Here is a 20,286-nt window from a genome sequence, read left to right on the forward strand (position 1 = left end):
TTTTGAAGGCTGAATGATATTCCCACATATGGATGGACCACATTGTGTTTATCAGTGATAATGGATCACTAAGTCGTTTTTGTTTTTGTTTTTTTAAGATTTTATCTATTTGTTTGAGAGAGAGAATGAGAGAGAGAGCACATGAGAGGGCGGAGGATCAGAGGGAGAAGCAGACTCCCCGCTGAGCAGGGAGCCCGATGCGGGACTCGATCCTGAGACTCCAGGATCATGACCTGAGCCGAAGGCAGTTGCTTAACCAACTGAGCCACCCAGGCGCCCCACTAAGTCATTTTGGAAAAATATTTTAATAGATGTATTTCAACATAAGGAAGACTTCCTTGTAACTTCTTGTATTTTGTTTTACGCATCTACAAATGGTATTTTGAGAAGACGCTCTGAGCTTCTCCAAACTGAAAAAGAAATCCCGTCAAAGGCATTACGACTTTCATAAGCCCTTGTCCATTAAAATAAATAAACGAATAAAAATTATATTTACAACCATGTTGGTATAAAGACTAATATAATCCAGGATGAACCATATTCATTATTTTCTTTCTGATTTGAAAAGAAATGAAAACATTTTCGTGGGTCCCTAAAAGTATGGTGGTCCCACATCTTAACTATGACCAATGGACATGTGTGCACTGGGTTCAGGACCCCCAAAAGGTTAGGGTCCCTTATGAATTCTTAAATGTTATGTTTGCAGCATCAAGATATGCCATCTCAGCTGCCCCTCTTCCAGGCACCTGGGGATCCCCAAACCCCCCCAGGGTGGCGATTTCGGGTAGCCCTCCCCCAATATTACCCTATCCCCCGTTCTATTCCGGGGAGAGCATTATCACTAGTTGAGATGATCTAATTTTTAAATTGTAGTTACTCTCTCCCTAGACTGCGGGCGCCCCGAGGGCAAGGCTCTGTCCCTCTCGTGGTCCCCAGCGCCCGCGCGGGGTGTGCCCAAAGTCGCCGAAGATGGCAGCCCTAGGGGGGCGCAGGGGGGCGCTGCGGGGCGCCTCGGGGACTTTCCCTGTCCCGCGAGGAAAGTGTGACCTCACCTTCCTGCCTCGCTCCCCGCGGGACGCGGAAGGGGCGGGCGGAGGCCGGGGGTGGAGCCGCCCGCGCGCCCTCCGCGCCCCGCCACCCGCGGGCACCGTCGCCAGGCCTCCCGGCCTCCAGCCCCCGCGCCGACGATCGATGGAGCGGGACCCCCGGTAGGTGGCGAGGGGACCAGCGCCGGCTGGGTTGGGCTGGGGAGGCTGCGGCTGCTCCCCCCACCCCCCGCTCATGGTGCCCTCGCGCCCCTTGTTCGGTGCCCCCCTCAGCGCTCAGCTGCCCTCCCGGGTGGCCCTGGTCCTCTCCGACCCAGATTCCTCCTCACCCTCCTCGCCGTATTGCTCCCCAACACCCCAAATCTCTCCCCAACACACCGAATTCCTTCCCGACACCTCGAAGGCCACCCCACCCTCCCGATTCCTTCCCACCCTCCTGGGTCCCTCCCCAACACCCTAGTTCTTTCCGAACGCCACCGATTTCCCTCCAACTCCCCAGATTCTTCCCCACACTCAGAATTCCTCCCCGACATCCCGGATTTCTCCCTAACATCCGGTACCTCTCCCCGACCCTCCGGATTCCTCTCCAGTACCCCCCGCCCCCCCATTACACACACACACACACACACACGTTTCTGATTTCTTCCCAGACACACACACACACACGCACGCACACACACACACACACGTTTCTCATTTCTTCTGTCCCAGCACCCAGTTCTTCCTGCCCCGCCTGCGCCGCCCCTCCCCCCAGCCCCTTCTGGGTCCCGAATCCACTTTTCCCAGGGGCTCCCGGGACCCCCCTCCCGCGGCAGGAGCGTGCTTCCCTGGGCTCGGGCCCCCATCAGCGGAGATCCGAGAATCTCCAGGCCCTACACCTCCACCCCTTCTGGTGGGGCTTGGGGTTGGTTGCTACCCGCCTAGGAGCCTCTGCGGTCACCACTCAGACCTGGAGATCCTCAGGGCACCCCTCCCATTTCTTCCCTCTCCCTGTGGCTGAAGTAGGAGGTTGGGGAGGGGGCTCTGCTGTGACGCCCAGGCAAGCTGGAGGTCAGGGTGTGGGTTCCGGCCTGTGGGGGCGGGCAGGTGGGTTCAGGGGGCTCCTGCCTGGGCCCCTGTTTCCTTCTCTGAATAGGGGCACGCATTCATCCTTCAGCAAACATTTATGAAGAACCAGGGGCAGAGTAGTGCCCCCACAGGGTCCTCAGTCAAGACAATAAGCAAAACCCGTGAATGGTCACGGTGATGTGTGCCTGATGAAGAGAGTGGATATCCGGCAGCTTCTCGGTTGGCCTGGCTTGAGGATTCCTCAGATCCAGGCACCGGAAGGGGCCCCACAGAGTCGGTACTTGGTGAATAAGAGCGGGGGCCCTGGAGCCAGGCTGCCTGGTTTAAATCCCTGCCCCCTTACTTTCCACCTGTGTGACCAAGGGCAAGTGGCTATACCTCTCTGTGCCTCCCCTTCTGATGTGCACAAAATAGTCCTAACTTCCAGGGTTGCCATGTGCTTCATCCGGTGCCCACTGCATAGTAGGTGCTCAGTAAACACGTAGTGAACAAATGTCCCTTTGGTCTCCTGCATATTTTTCAGGGACAGTTTGGCTCTGTTTTGCCTTCCATGTCTTGTAACATTTCTTAATCAGCCAAAAGGACTGAATGGGGCCTCGAGGCTGTGCCAGTCCTGGTGGGAGCAGATTAGACTTTTTGTCTCGCTGAGGAGAGGATTCAGCAGGAAACATTTACGGAGCGCTTACTGTGCGCCAGGTGCTGTTCTGTCCATTCACTGATTGATCCTGTCAGACAGTATTTATTAAGCGCCACCTGTGTGCCAGGCATTAATGTAGCTGTGAACAAGATAAATGAATATCCCTGTTTTAGCGGTGCGGACTCAGGTGGGAAGCGATGCATTCTCAACAAAGTAAGTTGGGAAACCTATAGTGTCAGGTAAGGAGAAGTTGGAAGGAGAAAAATAAAGCAAGGAGTGTGCAGGAATGGGCCTCAGTTTTAGGCAGGGTGGCCAAGGTTGACCTTGATGAGGAAGTGATATTTGAGCTGAGACCTAAAGGAGGCAAAGGAGCCAGGCACCTGGGGAAGGGTGCCCTAGGCTGAGGGAATAGTCAATGCAAAGGCCCTGAGGCAGGATCAAGTGTGGTGTATTTAAGGAGCAGTGTGGTTGGATGGGAGGGAGCAAGGGGGACTGGGAGGAGGTGAGGGCAGGGAGGGGACAGGGATCCACAGGGAGGACCCATCAAATGAGTCATGTCTGAGACACCTCTGATTTCTCCCTCCTAATCACAAGCCAGCTTTTCCACATTTTCTGAATCAAGCATTTGGGACCAAAGCCAAGGTGCCCTCCTTGCCTCCTCCTGATCCTCTCCCTTTGTCCAAATTATCCACAGATCCAACTATTCCCCACCTTCCTTGAGATCCCCACCGGGTCCAGCCCCTGTCATTGCTTGCCTGAGCGGGTCCAGGTCCCAGGCTCCTGCCCCTGCTCCCAAGTCTGTCCTCCCTGAAGCAGCCGCCAGCGGGCGCTCCTGAGCCCCTGAGTCAGGCCCCGCCCTCCTCTGCCCACAGCCCTCCAGGGCCCCCACCTCCCCGCTGGCCCCAAGGCCCACCGCACGACCTGCCCCCCTGTCCCTCTCTCCCCTTCGCTCACTTTGCTGCAGCCACACGGGCCTCCTCATTGTTCCTCCCACATGCCAGCCTCTGTCCTACCCCAGGACCTTTGCACGTGCTATTCCTTCTGCCTGAAACTTTCTTCCCCCAGATCTTCACCTGAATCACTCTCATCCCTCCTTCAGGTTTCAGCTCCCATTCGCTTCCTCCCAGAGGCCTCCCTAGCTCCTCAGTAGACTTTCCCCGGTTCCTCACTACCACACCCTGTTTCATTTTCTTCATAAATTTCTCATTCTCTGCAGTGGATCAGTCTCTCATCTATTATCGGTTTTCCCCAACTGGACTATGAGCTCTGCGAGGGCAGGGGATCTGTGCATCTTGGGCTACAACAGCACCTACAACAGGTCTTATTAGCACATAGTAGGTGCTCAACGAATATTTGCCCGATGCACGGAGAGACATTGGAGACTGTGGAAGAGGAGGAGAGGAGGGAATGGGCATGAGCCAGACGTGGTTAAAAATGTTTTAAGAAGAGGAAGAGAAAAAAATAAGTTCTGCCAAGTTTTATTTATTTATTCTTATGCATTATTATGTTGTTATACTGAGCTCCTGCTCATGGGGAGGGCCACTTCCCGGTTCTGAGGAAACTGACATAAGTGGGCTCCACAAGAGGGCAGGTGGCAGAGCGAGGCCCCCACTCCTGTTGGTACTTTTGTCACAAGGTGTCCACGCTGTGGGCTGCGCGGTGGACTCTGCCCTGGAGGCCGTGGAGGGTGGGGCAGAATGAGAGCCGGGTTTGTGGCAGGTAGGGGTGGGAGCTGGGCAGGGCAGGGTGGATGGGGAACACGCTGGGGGGCTGGTCCTGGGAGTCGGGCAAAGCTGGTGCTGCCACGGTCAGGGCTCAGGCAGGTCGGTGGGGAGGTGGAGAACGGTTGTGTGGCTTCCGATATTTTCCAGGAATGCAGGCGGGGTTGGTCCTGTCTTGCTGCTTCTGAGGCTGGCTCACAGCCTGAGCCTTCCCTGGGGGGCCTCCAAGTCTGGTGGCTGCTGGAAGGGGGCAGGAGTCATGCCCACAGAGCACCCATGGGGTGCCAGGCACCCCTCCAACGGTTGTATGTGTGTGAGCCTCTTCAATCCATGCTGACGCTAGCAGATAGGGCTTCTCATTGCACCCATTTCAGAGATGAGAACACTGAGGCACCCGTGTGCACATGGCCTGCCCTTCTAGCTTGGGAGTGGTGGAGCTGAGATTGGAACCCCAAGGGCATTTTTTGCCTACCAACTGCTCTCTCTTGCCCTGGAGGTGACTCATTTCATGGGGGCGTCACATGGATGAGGGGGACGTTGGCCCTCAGACAAGGACAGCCACTGCTATGTTCTCGCTGACTACATTGTTGCGGGTGGTGGAGTTGGAGAACTCTTTTAGAATTTTTTTCCTTTTATTTTTTTAAAAGACTTTATTTATTTATTTGAGAGAGCAAAAGAGAGTATGAGCTGGGGGTGGGAGGGGCAGAGGGAGAGGGAGAAGCAGACTCCCCGCTGAGCAGAGAGCCCGATGCCAGGATCGATCCCTGGGATCATGACCTAAGCTGAAGGCAGACTTCCAACCGACTGAGTCACCCAGGCGCCCTGAACTTTTTTCCTTTTAATTTATTGACGTATAACCTGAATTCAGAATAGGACACAAATCCAAAGTCGAACTTGATGAATTTTCGAAGCGAACGCAGCACGAAACAGTACGTGGCGTCCAGCGCCCCCCCCCCCCCCGCCCTCTCCCAGGTGCTACGCTTCTGCACATTTTATCCGCTGTGCCTTTTATCTGTTAAAATTTGGAGGGCACATGCCAACACATCTGAGTTTTTCTCCTTTTAAGTTGTATACACAGCTGCTCCCAGGAGTCCTCGGGAAGTGGAAAGAACGGTTGATCTGGGACTCGTTGCTGTTGAAGGGGGATATCAGACCATATTCCAAGTAGCGATCTTGCTAATTTCAGAAAGACTTGACGGTTGTGCAGGAGTCGATCTTGAATGTCGTGTTTATCCCCTTACACAGCCGATGGGGAGCTCACATCATAGCTAGGAGGAGCTATACGCCGTCTCTGAGTCTTATTGCTCACTTGCACCTTTGAGTGTGTCCTGCATTAGCCTGTGTCCCGGTCCCCAGGTAGCCGTGCTGCTTAGGAGCTCTGTGACCCTAGGCTACTTCCTGTGTCAAAGATGCTGATGATCCCAACCTTACCGGGTCGTGGTGCCAACGTCTAAACTCTTTGCTGCCCAACAGAAACATAAAGTGCGGTGCTTATGCCATTTTACACTTCCTAGCAGCTATATTAACAAAAGGAAAAAGTGAAACAAGTCAAATTCATTCTCTCAATACATTTTATCTATCGCAATAGAGCCAACGTGTATCCGATATAAAACATTACTAATGAGGTATCTTACCTATCTTTCTGTGTGTGTGTGTGTGTGTGCTAATTCTTCAAAATCTGGTGTGTATTTTACCACGCTGTATTTTCATCAGTTTCAAAGCGAAATCAGGCCCTTCTAGAACAAGACTGTGTTTAACAGGGAGAGAATAGTCGATGCTGCCTCGGCTTATCAATTTCAATTTCGATTAATTAAAAATGAACCCAGTTTAAAATTCGGTTTCTCCTTAGGAGGAGTGGCTACATTTTTAATGCTCAGTAGCCACATGTCGCTGCCTTAAAATGCAGACGGGACGGCTTACACACCAGAAATGTATTTTCTCAGGGCTCAGGAGGCTGGCAGTCTGAGATCAAGCCGTGGGCAGGTTTGGTTCCTTCCAAGGTGTCTCTCCTGGGCGTGTGGATACTGTGTCCTCACGGGTCATGACTCTGTGCATGTCTGTGTCCTCCCCTCCTCTTCTTGCAAGGACACCAGTCACTCTGGATTAGGATCCACCCTAACGATATCATTTTAACTTCAGCACCCCTGTAAAGACTCTATTCCCAAATGCACGTCACATTCTGAGGTCCCGGGGGTTAGGGCTCCAACTGTGAATTCTTCAGGGGGACACAGTTCAGCCAGTAACAGCCCGTTATGCTTCACAGTAATTATATGGGCTTGAGAGAGAGGCTTTGGGTTGTGTGGTTACGTACATGGATGCCAAATAACTGTCACTTGCTGTGTCATCTTAGTCAAGCTTGCCCCTTCGAGTGGGGAAAAAATCAAGCCTGTTTCCCGTAAAGGTCCAGGAAGTGAATATTTTCAGCACTGAGGGCGACACGGTTACTGCTGCGACCCCTCAGTAACGGACAGTGGCCATGCACTGCTGCGTGCCAAAAAATACGAAAACAGCCCAGTGACCTCTGTCCAAGGCAGTTATGCACAGTGTCCTGAGTGTCATTGGTCTCTGTTCTAGGCAGTTATGTGCAGTTGTGGTTTATTTATTTATTTATTTTAACTAATCTCTACACCCAACATGGGGCTTGAACTCATGACCCGGAGATCAAGAGTCGCATGCTCTGTTAATAGAGCCAGCCGGGTGCCCCATCATCAAGCCAATCTTGATTAAAAAAAAAAAAAAAAAAAAAACCTGCAGGAGGATAGGGAGTGAGTTGTGGGTTTACCTGGCAAAAGTGTTGCAGGCAGTGGGAACACCCAGTACAAAGGTCCTGAGGTAGGACCGTGCCTGGCGAGTTTGAAGAACAGCAAGAAGACCAGTGGCCTAGAGTAAGTCCTCAATTAAGGGGATCCACTAGGTTATATATTATAAATACGCATGCCCACGTTACTGCCCTATTATGTATATATTATATATACATATTATATATAAATATCATGCCCACTGGACTGTTAGCTCTAAGAGGAAAGAGTCTGTTTCTGTTTTCTTTCTCCGTCCTGGTATGTTCAGTGGTCCCCAGTACTTGGCAGATGCTGGAAAATTGCTCCTTGAATGAATGTTTCCCTTCCTCCTTCTTACACACTTCATTACTTATCACGCAACAAATATGTTTGGAGTTTTTACTCCACAGATTGCATATTGGCCCACCTTTTTTTTTTTTTTTTTAAGATTTTTTTATTTGACAGAGAGAGAGACACAGCGAAAGACAGAACACAAGCAGGGGGAGTGGGAGAGGGAGAAGCAGGCTTCCCACTGAGCAGGGAGCCCGATGCGGGGCTCGATCCCAGGACCCTGAGATCATGACCTGAGCTGAAGGCAGACGCTTAACGGCTGAGCCACCCAGGCGCCCCTGGCCCACCTCTTTTTTCTTCTTCTTTTTTTAAGCTCACAAGGTCTCTTAAAAATATTTGAGGGGCACCTAGGTGGCACAGTTGATTGACCATCTGACTCTTGGTTTCAGCTCAGGTTGTGATCTCAGGGTTGTGAGATCAAGTCCCGCGTGGGGCTCTGCACTCAGTGTGGAGTCTGCTTCAGGTTCTCTCTCCTTTCCCTCTGCCCCTCACCCTGCTCAGGCGCTCTCTCTTTCTCTCTCAAATAAATAAATAAATCTTTTTTAAAAAGTTATTTGCATTGGGCACCTGGGTGGCTCCGTCGTTAAGCGTCTGCCTTCAGCTCAGGTCATGATCCCAGGGTCCTGGGATTGAGTCCTACATCGGGCTCCCTGCTCAGCGGGAAGCCTGCTTCTCCCTCTCCCACTCCCCCTGCTTGTGTTCCCTCTCTCGCTGTCTCCCTCTCTGTTGAAAAATAAACAAAATCTTTAAAAAAAAAAAAGTTATTTGCATTGATTGCCAACTTGGCAAATTTAGCAGTTTCCTGAAACTCTGCATTTCTGGCTTCTCTTGAAGTATTAGCTGATGTGGTCCCGTGGAGTTGTTTTTCCTCAGGGCAATACACATAAGTCACAGCCACCACATTTAGACAGGTCTAAAGTGGTTCAAAATGTTCAGGTCCCACCTCCCTCCGTGTGAAAGCCCAAGTCCTCCCCCAATGGCCCACACAGCCCTGCAGGACCCACCGGGTCCCCTCCCTGCCCTCCCCTCCTCCCTCTCTCCCCTCACTCACTCAGCCAAGCGGGCATCCTCGCTGCTCCTCCATCACTCTGGGCTGGTCCTGCCCCAGGGCCTTTGCTCATGCTGTTCCCTCTGCCTGGAACTCTCTTCCCTCAGATGTCCCTCTGGGTCACATTTGTATGTCCTGTTGAAATCTCTCTTGTCATCAAGGCCTTCTTGAACCACGTTGTTTAAAACTGTGAACACCCCCACCCCTGACTCTTGGGGTTCATGACCCTCCTTCCCTCCTCGTGTTTCTCCGTAACATTTATTCCCAGCTGATGTGCTGTGAATGTCACTCATTTGTTGGTTGTCTGTCCTCCACAGGAGGAAGTCAGCTGCATTTGGTGGTGGTGGTGGTGGGGGGTCTGTGCCATTTCACCCCCCACCAAGTCCTCATGTCAGCATCTCGGGCCACTTCTATTTCTGAAACAGCCAGACAGCCACTTGCCTCTCTACATCCTTCCCCCAAGTGCCACCCCCTCTGCTCCTTCTTGGCCACTTCTCTTCTGCCCTGCTCCTGGGGTCAGCTCAGTCCTGTCCCCCTTGCACTTCTGCTCCCAGTGCTGGCTCTCCCCATGCTCTCTCTGGCTTGCATCTGACCTTCCTGGAATCTTTGACCTTGGCCCTGGTGCCCCAGTGACTCACATCTACTCAAAATGGATTTTTTTTTTAAAAAATCCTGTATCATTTTTGCACTGAGGTCTGTGATTCATGGTCTGTGATCCATGAGTCAGCTTTTGCTCTAGACCAGGATCCTCAATGTCAGCACTGAGCAATATTTGGGGCTGGATCATTCTCTGTCGGGGTGCTGTCCTAGGTACTGCTCAGGGGAGGGGGAGTGAGCAGTATCCTTGGCCCCATCTACTTGATGCCAGGCACACCTTTCCTTGCGGTCGTGACAACCATCGATGTCCCCAGACATTGCCAAGGGTGGGGGTGGTTGGTGGTCAGAGGTGTTCTTGGTTGAGAAGCACTGCTCTAGGCTCTGGGGTGTCGTTGTGGGCACTAGGGTGGACCAGACAGGAGTCCCAGCCCAGCTGAAGGGCATATAAAGTGTTCTCAGTCTCCTGGAATGGATCTGAAATGGTGGTTTGTGTTTTTGTTTTTGTTTTTCTAAGTCTGAATATGATGTGCTTTGAGCACCGGGTGACCTCAGTTATGGGATTTGGAATACTCTCCCTAGCATCCTGTTGTGTGCCCTTGTGAAAAGCCTTTTTTTAAAAGATTTTATTTGTTTATTTGAGGGACAGAGTGAGCGAGAGAGAGAGCACAAGAGCAAGGACAGAAAGAGAGGGAGAAGCAGGCTCCCCGCTGAGCAGGGAGCCTGACACGGGGCTCAATCCCAGGACCCTGGGATCATGACCTGAGCTGAAGGCAGACGCTTAACCGACTGAGCCACCCAGGCGCCCCGAAAGGCCTTTTTCTGTGCCTGTTTTTTTCATCCACAGCATTGGGAGGATATGAGTTCTAGCCTCATTCATTCATTCCACAAGGTTAGGTCCCCGCTCTGTGGTTCAGCAGCCCAGCAGGGTTAGGAGAGGCTCAGCCCCATCCACGGGTGCCAGGTGGCCAGGAGGCAGACAGCAAATGCAAAAAGTCTAACACACAAGAAAAGTTCACCCAGTGACACGCTGGGGGGAACAAGGTGACGTGGGAGAGACAGACTGGGAAGGACAGTGGGGTCGTGCAGGGCTGCAGAGATGATGCCATTGTGCCTGAGAGCTGAATGATGAGACTAGCGTCCCTCAGGCAAAGGTCTGAGGAAGGAGCACTCCAAGCAGAGGGAACAGCACTTGCAAGGAGCCCGAGGTAGGAACCAGCTTGGCATTTGTTGAGACATGGAGAGCAAGGAATAGTCTCCAAATGGCTTGGCAGCACCATCAGGCCTGGAGCTGGCTCTCAGCAATGGTTAGTTCCTCATGCGAACATCACTACCTGCAGCAGCTAGCTGTGCCGTGTAAATGACCCCAGGACGTCGTGGTTTAAAAACCACAAACATGTATCACCTCATACAGTTCCTGGGTGTCAGGAATCTGGAGGAAGATGAGCTGGGTGGCTCTGGCTTGGAAGCTCTCTCGAGGTTGCGGTTAAGCTGTTGGCCGGCAGCTGCCTCATCTGAAGGCTCAACCGGGGCCGGAGTTGCCAGGAGTCCAGGATGTTCCCTCTACCTACTGACTTCTGGTCATCAGGCTCAGAACTTTCCCTATGTGAAGGCAGCACAATTCCCTGAAACAATCCCACAAGTGAGCTTATTATTATTCCCAATAGGCGGTATAGTTCTGTGGTTGGGCACTCAGCCTCTGGAGCCAGATTTCATGGGTTCAGATCCCAGCTCTGTCACCCACTGGCTGTGTGACTTTGGGCAAGTGACTTCTCTTTTCTGGCATGATTTTTTTCACATGCAAACGGGAAAAATAGTAGGGTCTACCTCTTGGGTGACATCAGGCAAGTGTTGGCTGCCCTCATCTTGCAGAGGAGGAAATGGAGGCAGGGGGAGGTGACACATCTTTCCCAAGGTCACCCTGATAGGTGGTGGTGGCACCGGAAAGCGGGCAGATGGGGGTGTCTGGGCCACCTCCCAGAGCTATCCCCTTACTGTGTCTCTCTTGCTTCACAGGTCTACTGCAGTGTCCCCCATGAGACTCGGTATGGTGAGCACGTAGGGGACTCCGAGCATGCAGGAAGGCAGGTGGTGTGGAACATGCCTCCACCACCCAGTGCTTCTGCTGCCCACGGCCGCACTCACCTATGCCCATGGCCTGCACGGGCCTGTCGCTCTCCAGCGCCTTTGACATTCTAGGTGCTGCAGGCCAGGACAAGCTCTTGCATCTTAAGCACAAGCTGAAGACCCTGCGCCCAGGCTGCCGGGGGGCGGACCTCCTGCACGCCATGGTGCTCCTGAAGCTGGGTCAGGAGACCGAGGCCAGGATCTCCCTGGAAGCGCTGAAGGCGGATGCGGTGGCCCGGCTTGTGGCCCGCCAGTGGGCCGGCATGGACAGCGCCGAGGCCCCAGAGGAGCCCCCAGACTTGTCCTGGGCAGTTGCCCGGGTATTCCACCTGCTCGCTGAGGAGAAGCTGTGCCCGGCCACTCTGCGGGACATGGCCTACCAGGCTGCCCTCCATATGTTCAGCTCCAGGGATGACCACCGGCTCGCAGAGCTCCAGGGAGAGGCCCAGGACCGCTGTGGGTGGGGTATCATCGGGGACCCAGGGAGCTTCCAGCCCCTTCACTCTGATCTGGGCTGCCTGCCACCATCCTCAGTGTCACCCTCGGGCACCCGCAGCCTTCCCCAGCCCATCGAGCACCTTTCGGGCTGGAGCAGAGGGCGTTCCCTGAGATCCACCGGCAGCCCCGCCTCCCTGGCCAGCAATCTGGAAATCAGCCAGTCGCCCACCATGCCCTTTTCCAGCCATCGCCGCAGCTACCACAGGTCCAGCAAGCTGTGTGACGAGCCCCAGGCCAGCCCGGCGCCCGAGCCTGCCCCCATGGGCTGCCAGGAGCCGGAGGAGGTGAGCTGGCCACCCTCGGAAGAGACTGTCAGCCCCCCGTCGATGGAGACTGCCAGCCCCCCACTGGGGGAGACTGTCAGCCCCTCATCAGGAGAGGTGGTTAGCCCCTCATCCGGGGAGAGTGCCAGCCCCCCATTGGGGGAGGCTGCCAGTCCCCCATCGGGGGAGACTGCCAGCCCCTCATCGGGGGAGGCTGCCGGTCCCCCATCGCGGGAGGCTGCGCGTCCCCCATCGGGGGAGACTGCCAGCCCCTCATCGGGGGAGACTGCCAGCTCCCGGATGCTACCAAACAGCTCAGCCCCTAGGCTTACTGAGCTGGTCCCAGATGCAAGCCCTGGCCAGCCCGACTCCCCCAAAGCTCTGGAAATCAGCACCTCCTACCCGGTGGAGTGCACAGAAGCATTGGCAGCCCCCAAATCTCTCTCCTTGCCCTCCAGAAACACTTGCCCTGACAAGGACCAGCCCCCACTCCCACTTCCTGTAGAAGATACCGCTTCCCAGGTGGCCAGCTCATGCCCACCTGCGCCCTCAGCCCTAAGGACGTCCCCTCCCTGCCCTTCATCATCGACCTCTTCTTCCACTGGCCTGGCCTCCTCCAGCCCGTGCCCCGCTTCTCCCGAGTTGGAGTCAGAGCAGAAATTCTATAACTTTGTGATCCTGCACGTTGCGGCGGATGAACACATTGCCCTGCGGGTCCGGGAGAGGCTCGAGGCCTTGGGGGTCCCTGATGGGGCCACCTTCTGTGAGGATTTCCAGGTGCCCGGGCGGGGCGAGCTGCGCTGCCTGCAAGACGCCATCGAACACTCGGCCTTCGCCATCCTGCTGCTCACCCCCAACTTCGACTGCCACCTGGGCCAGCACCAGGCGGGCCATTCGCTGATGAGCAGCCTCACGCGGCCCGGGTGGCAAGACTGCGTGATCCCCTTCCTGCCCCTGGAGAGCTCCCAGGCCCAGCTCAGCCCCCACACGTCCAGCCTGCTCATCGGCCTGGTGTGGCTGGACGAGCACTCCCGGATCTTCGCCAGGAGGGTGGCCAACACCTTCAAGCCGCAGACGCTACGAGCCCGCAAGGCCCACTGGAGGAAGGAACAGGACGTGCGGGCCCTGCAAGAGCAGCGCCAGCGCCTGGAGGGCGAGCAGCGGCAGGTGGCTGCACTGAACGCCGCCTACTCGGCCTACGTCCAGAGCTGCTTGTCCTGGCAGGCGCAGATGGAGACGCTCCGGGCGGCCTTCGGGAGCCACATGCCGTTTGGGACTCAGGTGCCCCCCGGGGGCCCGGGGCCTCTGGGCGCCCCCCCGCCCTTTCCCTCCTGGCCGGGCCATCAGCCGCCCCCTGAGCCTCCGTGGCTGGCCGGCTCGCCCGCGGCCGCCTTCCCGCCGCCCCCCGCCTTCCCGCCGCCCGGCCCGGCGCCCCCTCAGAGCCCCGGGCTGCAGCCCCTCATCATCCACCACGCCCAGATGGTGCAGCTGGGCCTCAATAACCACATGTGGAACCAGAGAGGGACGCAGGCGCCCGAGGACAAGCCGCAAGGAGCAGAGTGACTGGGTGGCTGGGCCCGAGGACCCGGACCTTGGGGACGCCCCCCACCGTTTCCAGGGGGGCAGAGGAGAGTGACGTCATCGGCCGCTCTCCGGAAACTGCAAAGGGGGCCCCGACGACTTCCTGGCGCGCAGGGTGGCCAGAATTGGATGTGGCATTTACAAATTCTCACCTGGGTGGTGGGGGGGGGAGTGGGCTGGGGGATGTGGGCACCGTGTTTTAACTATAATAAATATTTATTGAACGTTTCTGCGGTGCCGTTCTCCTCTGGGAGACTTCAACTGTTCCCAAAAAGGGAACCAGAAGGGAGGAGCTCGCTTCTCCCGGTGTAAGGCATGGACCGAACGGCGTGCGCAGTTTCTCGCATTTCATTGGCCAGAGCCTAGTCACGTGGACCCTCGGCTGCAAGGGACGTTGGGAAATGTAGTCTTCTGCTGGGCCGTGGGCTTTGCTAAAAGTTTTGGTTCTAATACCAGAGAACATGGAGAGAAAAGACATGGGGGGACATTGAGCACTTACTGCTGTAGCCCCTCTTTTTTTTTTTTTTTGCCAAAGGTTCCTGCCTTGATGTGTCGTGTCCCCCACTCCCCACCTTGCTGGGCTCAGATCCGACCATGTGATCTTGGGCAAGGGCCTTCGGCTCTCCGAGCCTCGAGTTCTCATCTGAGAAGTGGGTTTGATGTTTCAAGGTTGTCAGCAGATCCTGTGTGAGACACTGAACCTCGCAGTGTAAGTGCTCATTAACCGCCAGCTGGAGAGGAGGGGATTGATCTTTTTTCAGGGTCACAGACCTTTGAGAAAGAATAGAATTAACACTTGTTGGGCACTCACATTTACGGATTGTGCAGGCTTTAAAGATCTAAACGTATTCGATTTTATTTTTATTTTTAAAAGTAATCTCTGTGCCCAAGGTGGGGCTCGAACTCAGGACCCTGAGATCAAGGGTCACATGCTCCACCCACTGAGTCAGCCTGGCGCTCCTGAACCTATTTTAATCCCCAAAATTGACCTCCCTCAGAGTAGAAGCTTATATTGTTGGGCTCATTTTACAGATAGGGAAAACAGGCTCAAAGGGGTGAATCTGTCCGCAGGGTCACACGGGTCAGAAGTGGAGGAATTATAATTTCCAAGGGAGGGAGTGCCGGAAGGGCGAGCTCCAGCCGCAGGTGCCCGGAAGCTGCGAGCCCCTCCCACCCAACAGCCTGGCTCAAACATTAACTTTGCAAGCCCTCTCCGCCGTTTCCTGGGGCCCCGGAGGGCGGGCCTGGCTGAGTCACCCAGGCCGTCAGATACCACTAGTTATTTTAGTCGCTGACTCAGATTTTGTTGGGGCTCAGCTTCCTGGAGCCTCCGCAGCACTGAAGTGAAACCTGGGGAGGAGCCCGGGAGACCAGCTTCCAGGGTGGGCCGAGGTGGGCTGGGTCCGTGGACAGACGGTTTCTGATCATGGAGGCGAGAGCTAGCTGCAAATAACTGGACGATTGCGGTGAACAGGCCATTCGTTCATGTGAACATTTATTGAGCGCCCACTGTGTACCCAGTTTGTCCCAGGCACTGGAGTGCAGTAGGGGCAAAGGCAGTCGCAATCTATCCCTTGCTCTCCTTTCAGTCGGAGGCGGAGGAGAGGGGACAGCGAATGAGTCATCACAGGAAGAAGTGAGATAATTTCAGAAAGTGAAGGGCTATCAGAAGAAATGAACAGTGAGATGGGGGTGTCCCAGGGGGGAAAACTTTGGCCCGAGTGGCCAGGGAAGGCCTCTCTGAGGGGGTGATGTTAGAGCCAAGACCCATAGGAAGAGGAGCCGGCCAGGATGAGAAGAGCTTGAGGACTGGGGTGATTTTCTGGGCAGAGGAAACAGCTTGTGGGCAAAGGTCCTGGGGCAGAGCCCTACCTGGCATGTTGGAGGAACAGCAAAGACGCCTGTGTGACTGGAGCAGAATGAGAGAAGGGGAGGGAGGGAGGAGGGGAGGGCAGGGAGGGGTCGGTAGCAGGTTCCTGCTGGGCCCTGGGGGCTTCGGGGAGGACTTGGACTTTTCCCTCAGGGAGGTGGGAGTCCTGGAAGGCTGTGGGCAGAGGAGGGCAGGACCTGACTCAAGTGCTCACAGGCGCCCTCTGGTGGCTGCTCTGGGAAGGACAGGTCAGGAAGTTGGGGGGGCAGGGCGCAGCCCTGAACCTGGGACCAGAGCAGTGGCAACAGAGCAGATCCAGTCCAGCCGTGATGGAGACTGGACCCAGGTGGAGGCAGAGGAGGGACAAGTGGGCACATTCAGAGCGTGAGTCTTTATTTCATCCCTGAGACATTGTGAGACTTGGGACAAGTCACAGCCCTTTCCTGGACCTCATCTTTCCCATCCGTACTCGGTCCTAGTGACTTCAGGTCTGGAGCTCCAATACTTCGCACGTCCCCGTGTCACTCCAGCATACTTAAAGGACAAGCATTTTGAAAGCCCTGGGCTGAGGCTTTTACATGCTGGCTGAGCTTATTTCATCCTCCCAGCAGCCCAGGAGCGGGAGACTATCCTTGTCCCCAGTTTACAGATGAGGACACTAAGGCCCAGAGAGGGGAAGTCACTTATCCAAGGTCACACAGCACGCAGTAGCCTTTGGGGGCTGAAGAAGGAGCCAGGTGTCTCTACTGGGTTCCAGCCCATACGGAGATCATGAGACTGCTTGTTCATTACATCCACTGTTTTTTGTTTTTGTTTTGGTTTCTTATTCTGTGAAATAGTCTTATTCCTTCCCTGGCTCCTGGATCTGTCTGGGTCACTGTAGTGTCTTCAGCGCCCAACACACGGTAGTTGCTCAGTAAGTGAATCCTTTTGAGGAACAATATGTGGAGCACCTGCTGCGTGCAGGTCTGTCTGGGGCGCTATCCCTGCCCCCTATGGAGTTCCCTGGGCAGTGGGTGGAGAGGATGTGATTCATCCATCTACTTATCCAACCCACATTTATTGAGCTCCTACTGGGTGCAGGCACCTGTGGGCACAGGGGCGATTGAGTGGTCACCATACCCCCAAGGTGACCTGAGACCCTGTTCTCTCAGGGCTCACGGTCAGCTGCCAGAGACAGAGGCAGTGACCAGGGGAATCAGGCCTGTGATGGAGAAGTGTAGGGAGCTGCGGAGGCCCAAAGGGGACTGCTGACCAGCCTGGGGGGATTCAGAGAAGCTTCTGGAAGGAGGAAGTAAGCTGAGACTTGAGGCATATTGTGGAATGAGCCATGGGCTGGGAATAGAGCTCCCGGAGGTGCGCAGAGCACCGGCAAAGGCCCGGAGGCGAGAGTGTGAGCTAGGTCAGCTCCGGACAGAGCTGCGCTTCGCCAGAGCTGGGGGCTCAGCCACACGTCCTGCTGCCCTGGCGCCCCCTGGTGGCCGCCACCGCTCCAAGGCCAGTGCGCCCCCAGTGGCCCACCAGGCCTGGGGTGTTTCCTGGGAAACCCCCTATCCCCGCTAGGACAAACAGCCTTAAGGAAAAATAGTGGGGAATTTTTTTGAAAATTTCCCCTTCTTTAAGAACTCTGAAACATGAATCAATAACAGATGATTTGTCCCTGCTAGGAATGATGTCTTTCTGAGATGATTAGATCTTGTACAAATGTCCTCCCGCTCTCTGGGCCCAGAGACGGCAATGCATTGCCCAGTGTCACCCAGTGCATGCGTGGCGGCCACCGAGCCTGGACAGAACTTGAGGGACTTTGAATCTTGCAAATCTTCTGCATCTCCGGCGCAGTCTGGGTGGTCCACCAGAGGACGCCCGTGAGCACCTCCTCTGCCCTCCGTCCTCCAGGGCTCCCACCTCCCTGGAGGTACAAGCCCGGGTCCTCCCCGCCGCCCCCAAGGCGCAGCGCGACCTGCCCTCCCCTCCTCTCCCTCTCCCCCCCCATCTAGTCTGTACGAGCCACATGGGCTTCAACACACAGATGTGGTCCTGCCCCAGGACCTTTACACAGCTGTTCCCTCTCCTTGGAATGCCCTTCCTCCAGATGCCGACATAGCCCCCTCCTCACCTCCTCCAGATTTTTGCTCAAATGTCGTCCTCTCAATGGAGATTTCTCTGATCACCCCACTTAAAATCATTTACAACCTCATCCACCCTCCCCACCCCGTTCTATTGTTCCCTAATGCTTAGCACTTTTAGACAAAAATAGTAAGTCACTTATTCACTGAGCACATTGTTTATCATCTGCCTTCCCAAGAGGATGGGAATTTTATCTGTTGATTTCACTGCTGGACCCCAGTACCTGGCACACAGCAGGTGCTTAATAAATGACTTTGAATTAATGGGCACATCTTTTTATCTTTAAAATAACCTCTTTGTGGGGCACCTGGGTGGCTCAGTCAGTTTGGCGTCTGCCTTCGGCTCAGGTCATGATCTCAGGGTCCTGGGATCGAGCCCCACGTCAGGCTCCCTGGAGGAGTCTGCTTGTCCTCTCTCCCTGCCCCCACTCGTGTTCTCTCTCTGTCTCTCTCTCAAATAAATAAATAAAATATTAAAAAAAAATAACCTCTTTGTTCTATGTTTCCCTCCTGCCTGCTGGTGAATGTCCTGTCCATTCGTTTTGTCATCCGTTCACTGAACAGTATGTATTGAGCACCTAGTGTATGCCAGGGATGGTTTCAGATTTGGTGGACAGTGTTGACTAAAGCAGACCCTGTTGTTGCCCTCATGGGGCTCATAGCTCTGTAAGGGAGACAGACACACCACTAGGTGGTTGCAGCCGGGGTGGTCCTGGGTGTGATGGGGGGATGCAGAGGCCACTGTGGGGGCCCTGGGTCTGGGGGCAGTCATGGGAGGCTTCCTGCAGCAGGTGGAAGGTACAGCTCATGCAAAGACCCCATGGTGGGAGGCAGCTTGGCACCCCTGAAGGATGGGGAGGAGCCAGTGTGGCCGACCTGAGTACCTGTGTCATGAATGTGCCCCCCTCCACCTTCCTCCAGAACAGGATGCAGCCTTTATTTGTGGAGACCCAGAAGGTACTGCAGTGAGTATTCTGTGCCACCAGGGGTCGCCATGGAACAGCGATTCGAGCTTCTCCCCTGTCTGGGGCTGGAGAGAGGCTGGAGGAGCAGAGAACCCGCAGAGAGTGCCAAGTTCCAGGTCATACCAGCAGCCCCCTTTCCCCGCTTAGAGCCTCTGTAAATAACAACAACCACCGTATAAATATCCCCACTAACTGGGGCTTTGGAAATTGTCCAGTCTAATGCTGTTGGGGACCACAGCCCAGAGAGGGCAGACACCTGCTTTAAGTTACACAGCAAGTTCCATCCCCACCGGGCCCACACGGTGCCCCCTCCCACCCGGAGTGCTTCTGGGCGGGGATCTTTTATTTTTAGCCTGGTCAGGGGATGAGGCCTTTTTATAGCCCTGGGAGGTGCCAGGGTTTCCAATGTCCAAGGGAAGTTTAAAAAATTGTTCTCTTCCCAAGAAAAGGAGCTTCCTGACCTCTCAGGGGGGCCTGGCCCAATCTCCTGTCTTCCCTGATGCTCCCCTGGGGTCCCTCAGACCCTCTATCGGGCTCTGCGCTGTAAACCCTATCCCCCTTCTCTTCGGGCCCCTGGGCACCGGCGGCGGCAGGCTGGGGTGGCGCCGCGTGCCCGCCCATCCCTCGCTGGGTCTCGAAGGCTGGCCGTCACGCGGGCCATGATGAACTCTGACACCGCCCCGCCCATTCCCCAGCCTTGCTCACCTATCTCCTGTCCTCAGGAGCTTCGCCGGCCTTCTGCCCTCTTCTTTACTTCCTTTCTTTACAAAAAAAAATTTTTTTAAGATTTTATTTATTTTTCAACAGAGAGAGAGACAGCGAGAGAGGGAACACAAACAGGGGGAGTGGGAGAGGGAGAAGCAGGCTTCCCGCCGATGTGGGACTCGATCCGAGGACACTGGGATCATGACCTGATCCAAAGCCAGATGCTTAACGACTGAGCCACCCAGGCGCCCTACTTCCTTTCTATTTTCGAGTCATGTAACAGTTTTCTTTAAACAGGCTTTAAAATTGACCCCCCCTCGGCTTTTTTTCCTCCTGGAATTAGATTGTGGTGATGGTTGCACAACCTTGAGACTATACTAAAAGGCATGGAATTGCACACTTTAAGAAATGGTGAATTTTCTCTCGGTAAAAACTTGTAACAAACTCGTCTTTATTTTGAAACGTGGGTCATTTGCAGTATTAACACCTGTAAACTCACATGTTGTCGGGGGGTGGGGTGGGGGAGCCTAGCTAAGCTTTGCTCCCTAAGACATATTTGAATAAATACACAAGTAATGTGAAGCTTTCAAAGCCCATCCATAGCAGACGTGTAAGTGGGTGTGCAGACAGTGGGCGCCCCGTGACCAGGAGGCTTTGTGTCTCCCATGCCCCAGGACATTTTCACCGACAGTCTCAGTCCTTCCTGTCACGTTGCAGGCAGCTGCTGCTGTTCACCCCGAATTACAGATGAGGACACTGAGGCACGGAGAGAGGCGGTGGCATTCCTGAGGTCACGTGGCCGCTGTCCTGACCACTGTCCCACATGGCCCAGTGAGCATGCTCATTCTCTGAATGAGGAAACGACCCCATCAGAGCTTTGATGGTGGGTTTGTGGCCCGAGGGCTGAAG

General features: G+C 54.8%; 1 protein-coding gene across 1 annotated transcript; it reads left to right on the top strand.

Annotated features, from left to right (window-relative positions):
* Positions 1 to 1,090: 1,090 nt before the first annotated feature.
* Positions 1,091 to 13,894, top strand: TICAM1 (TIR domain containing adaptor molecule 1). The gene is made up of 2 exons (XM_036115961.2): positions 1,091 to 1,208; positions 11,259 to 13,894. The coding sequence occupies exon 2, from the start codon at positions 11,390 to 11,392 to the stop codon at positions 13,691 to 13,693; it is 2,304 nt and encodes a 767-aa protein (XP_035971854.2). The 5' UTR covers positions 1,091 to 1,208; positions 11,259 to 11,389; the 3' UTR covers positions 13,694 to 13,894.
* Positions 13,895 to 20,286: the final 6,392 nt, after the last annotated feature.

Source organism: Halichoerus grypus, chromosome 1 (genome assembly GCF_964656455.1).
Source record: "Halichoerus grypus chromosome 1, mHalGry1.hap1.1, whole genome shotgun sequence".
In the NCBI taxonomy this organism is placed as follows: Eukaryota; Metazoa; Chordata; class Mammalia; order Carnivora; family Phocidae; genus Halichoerus; species Halichoerus grypus.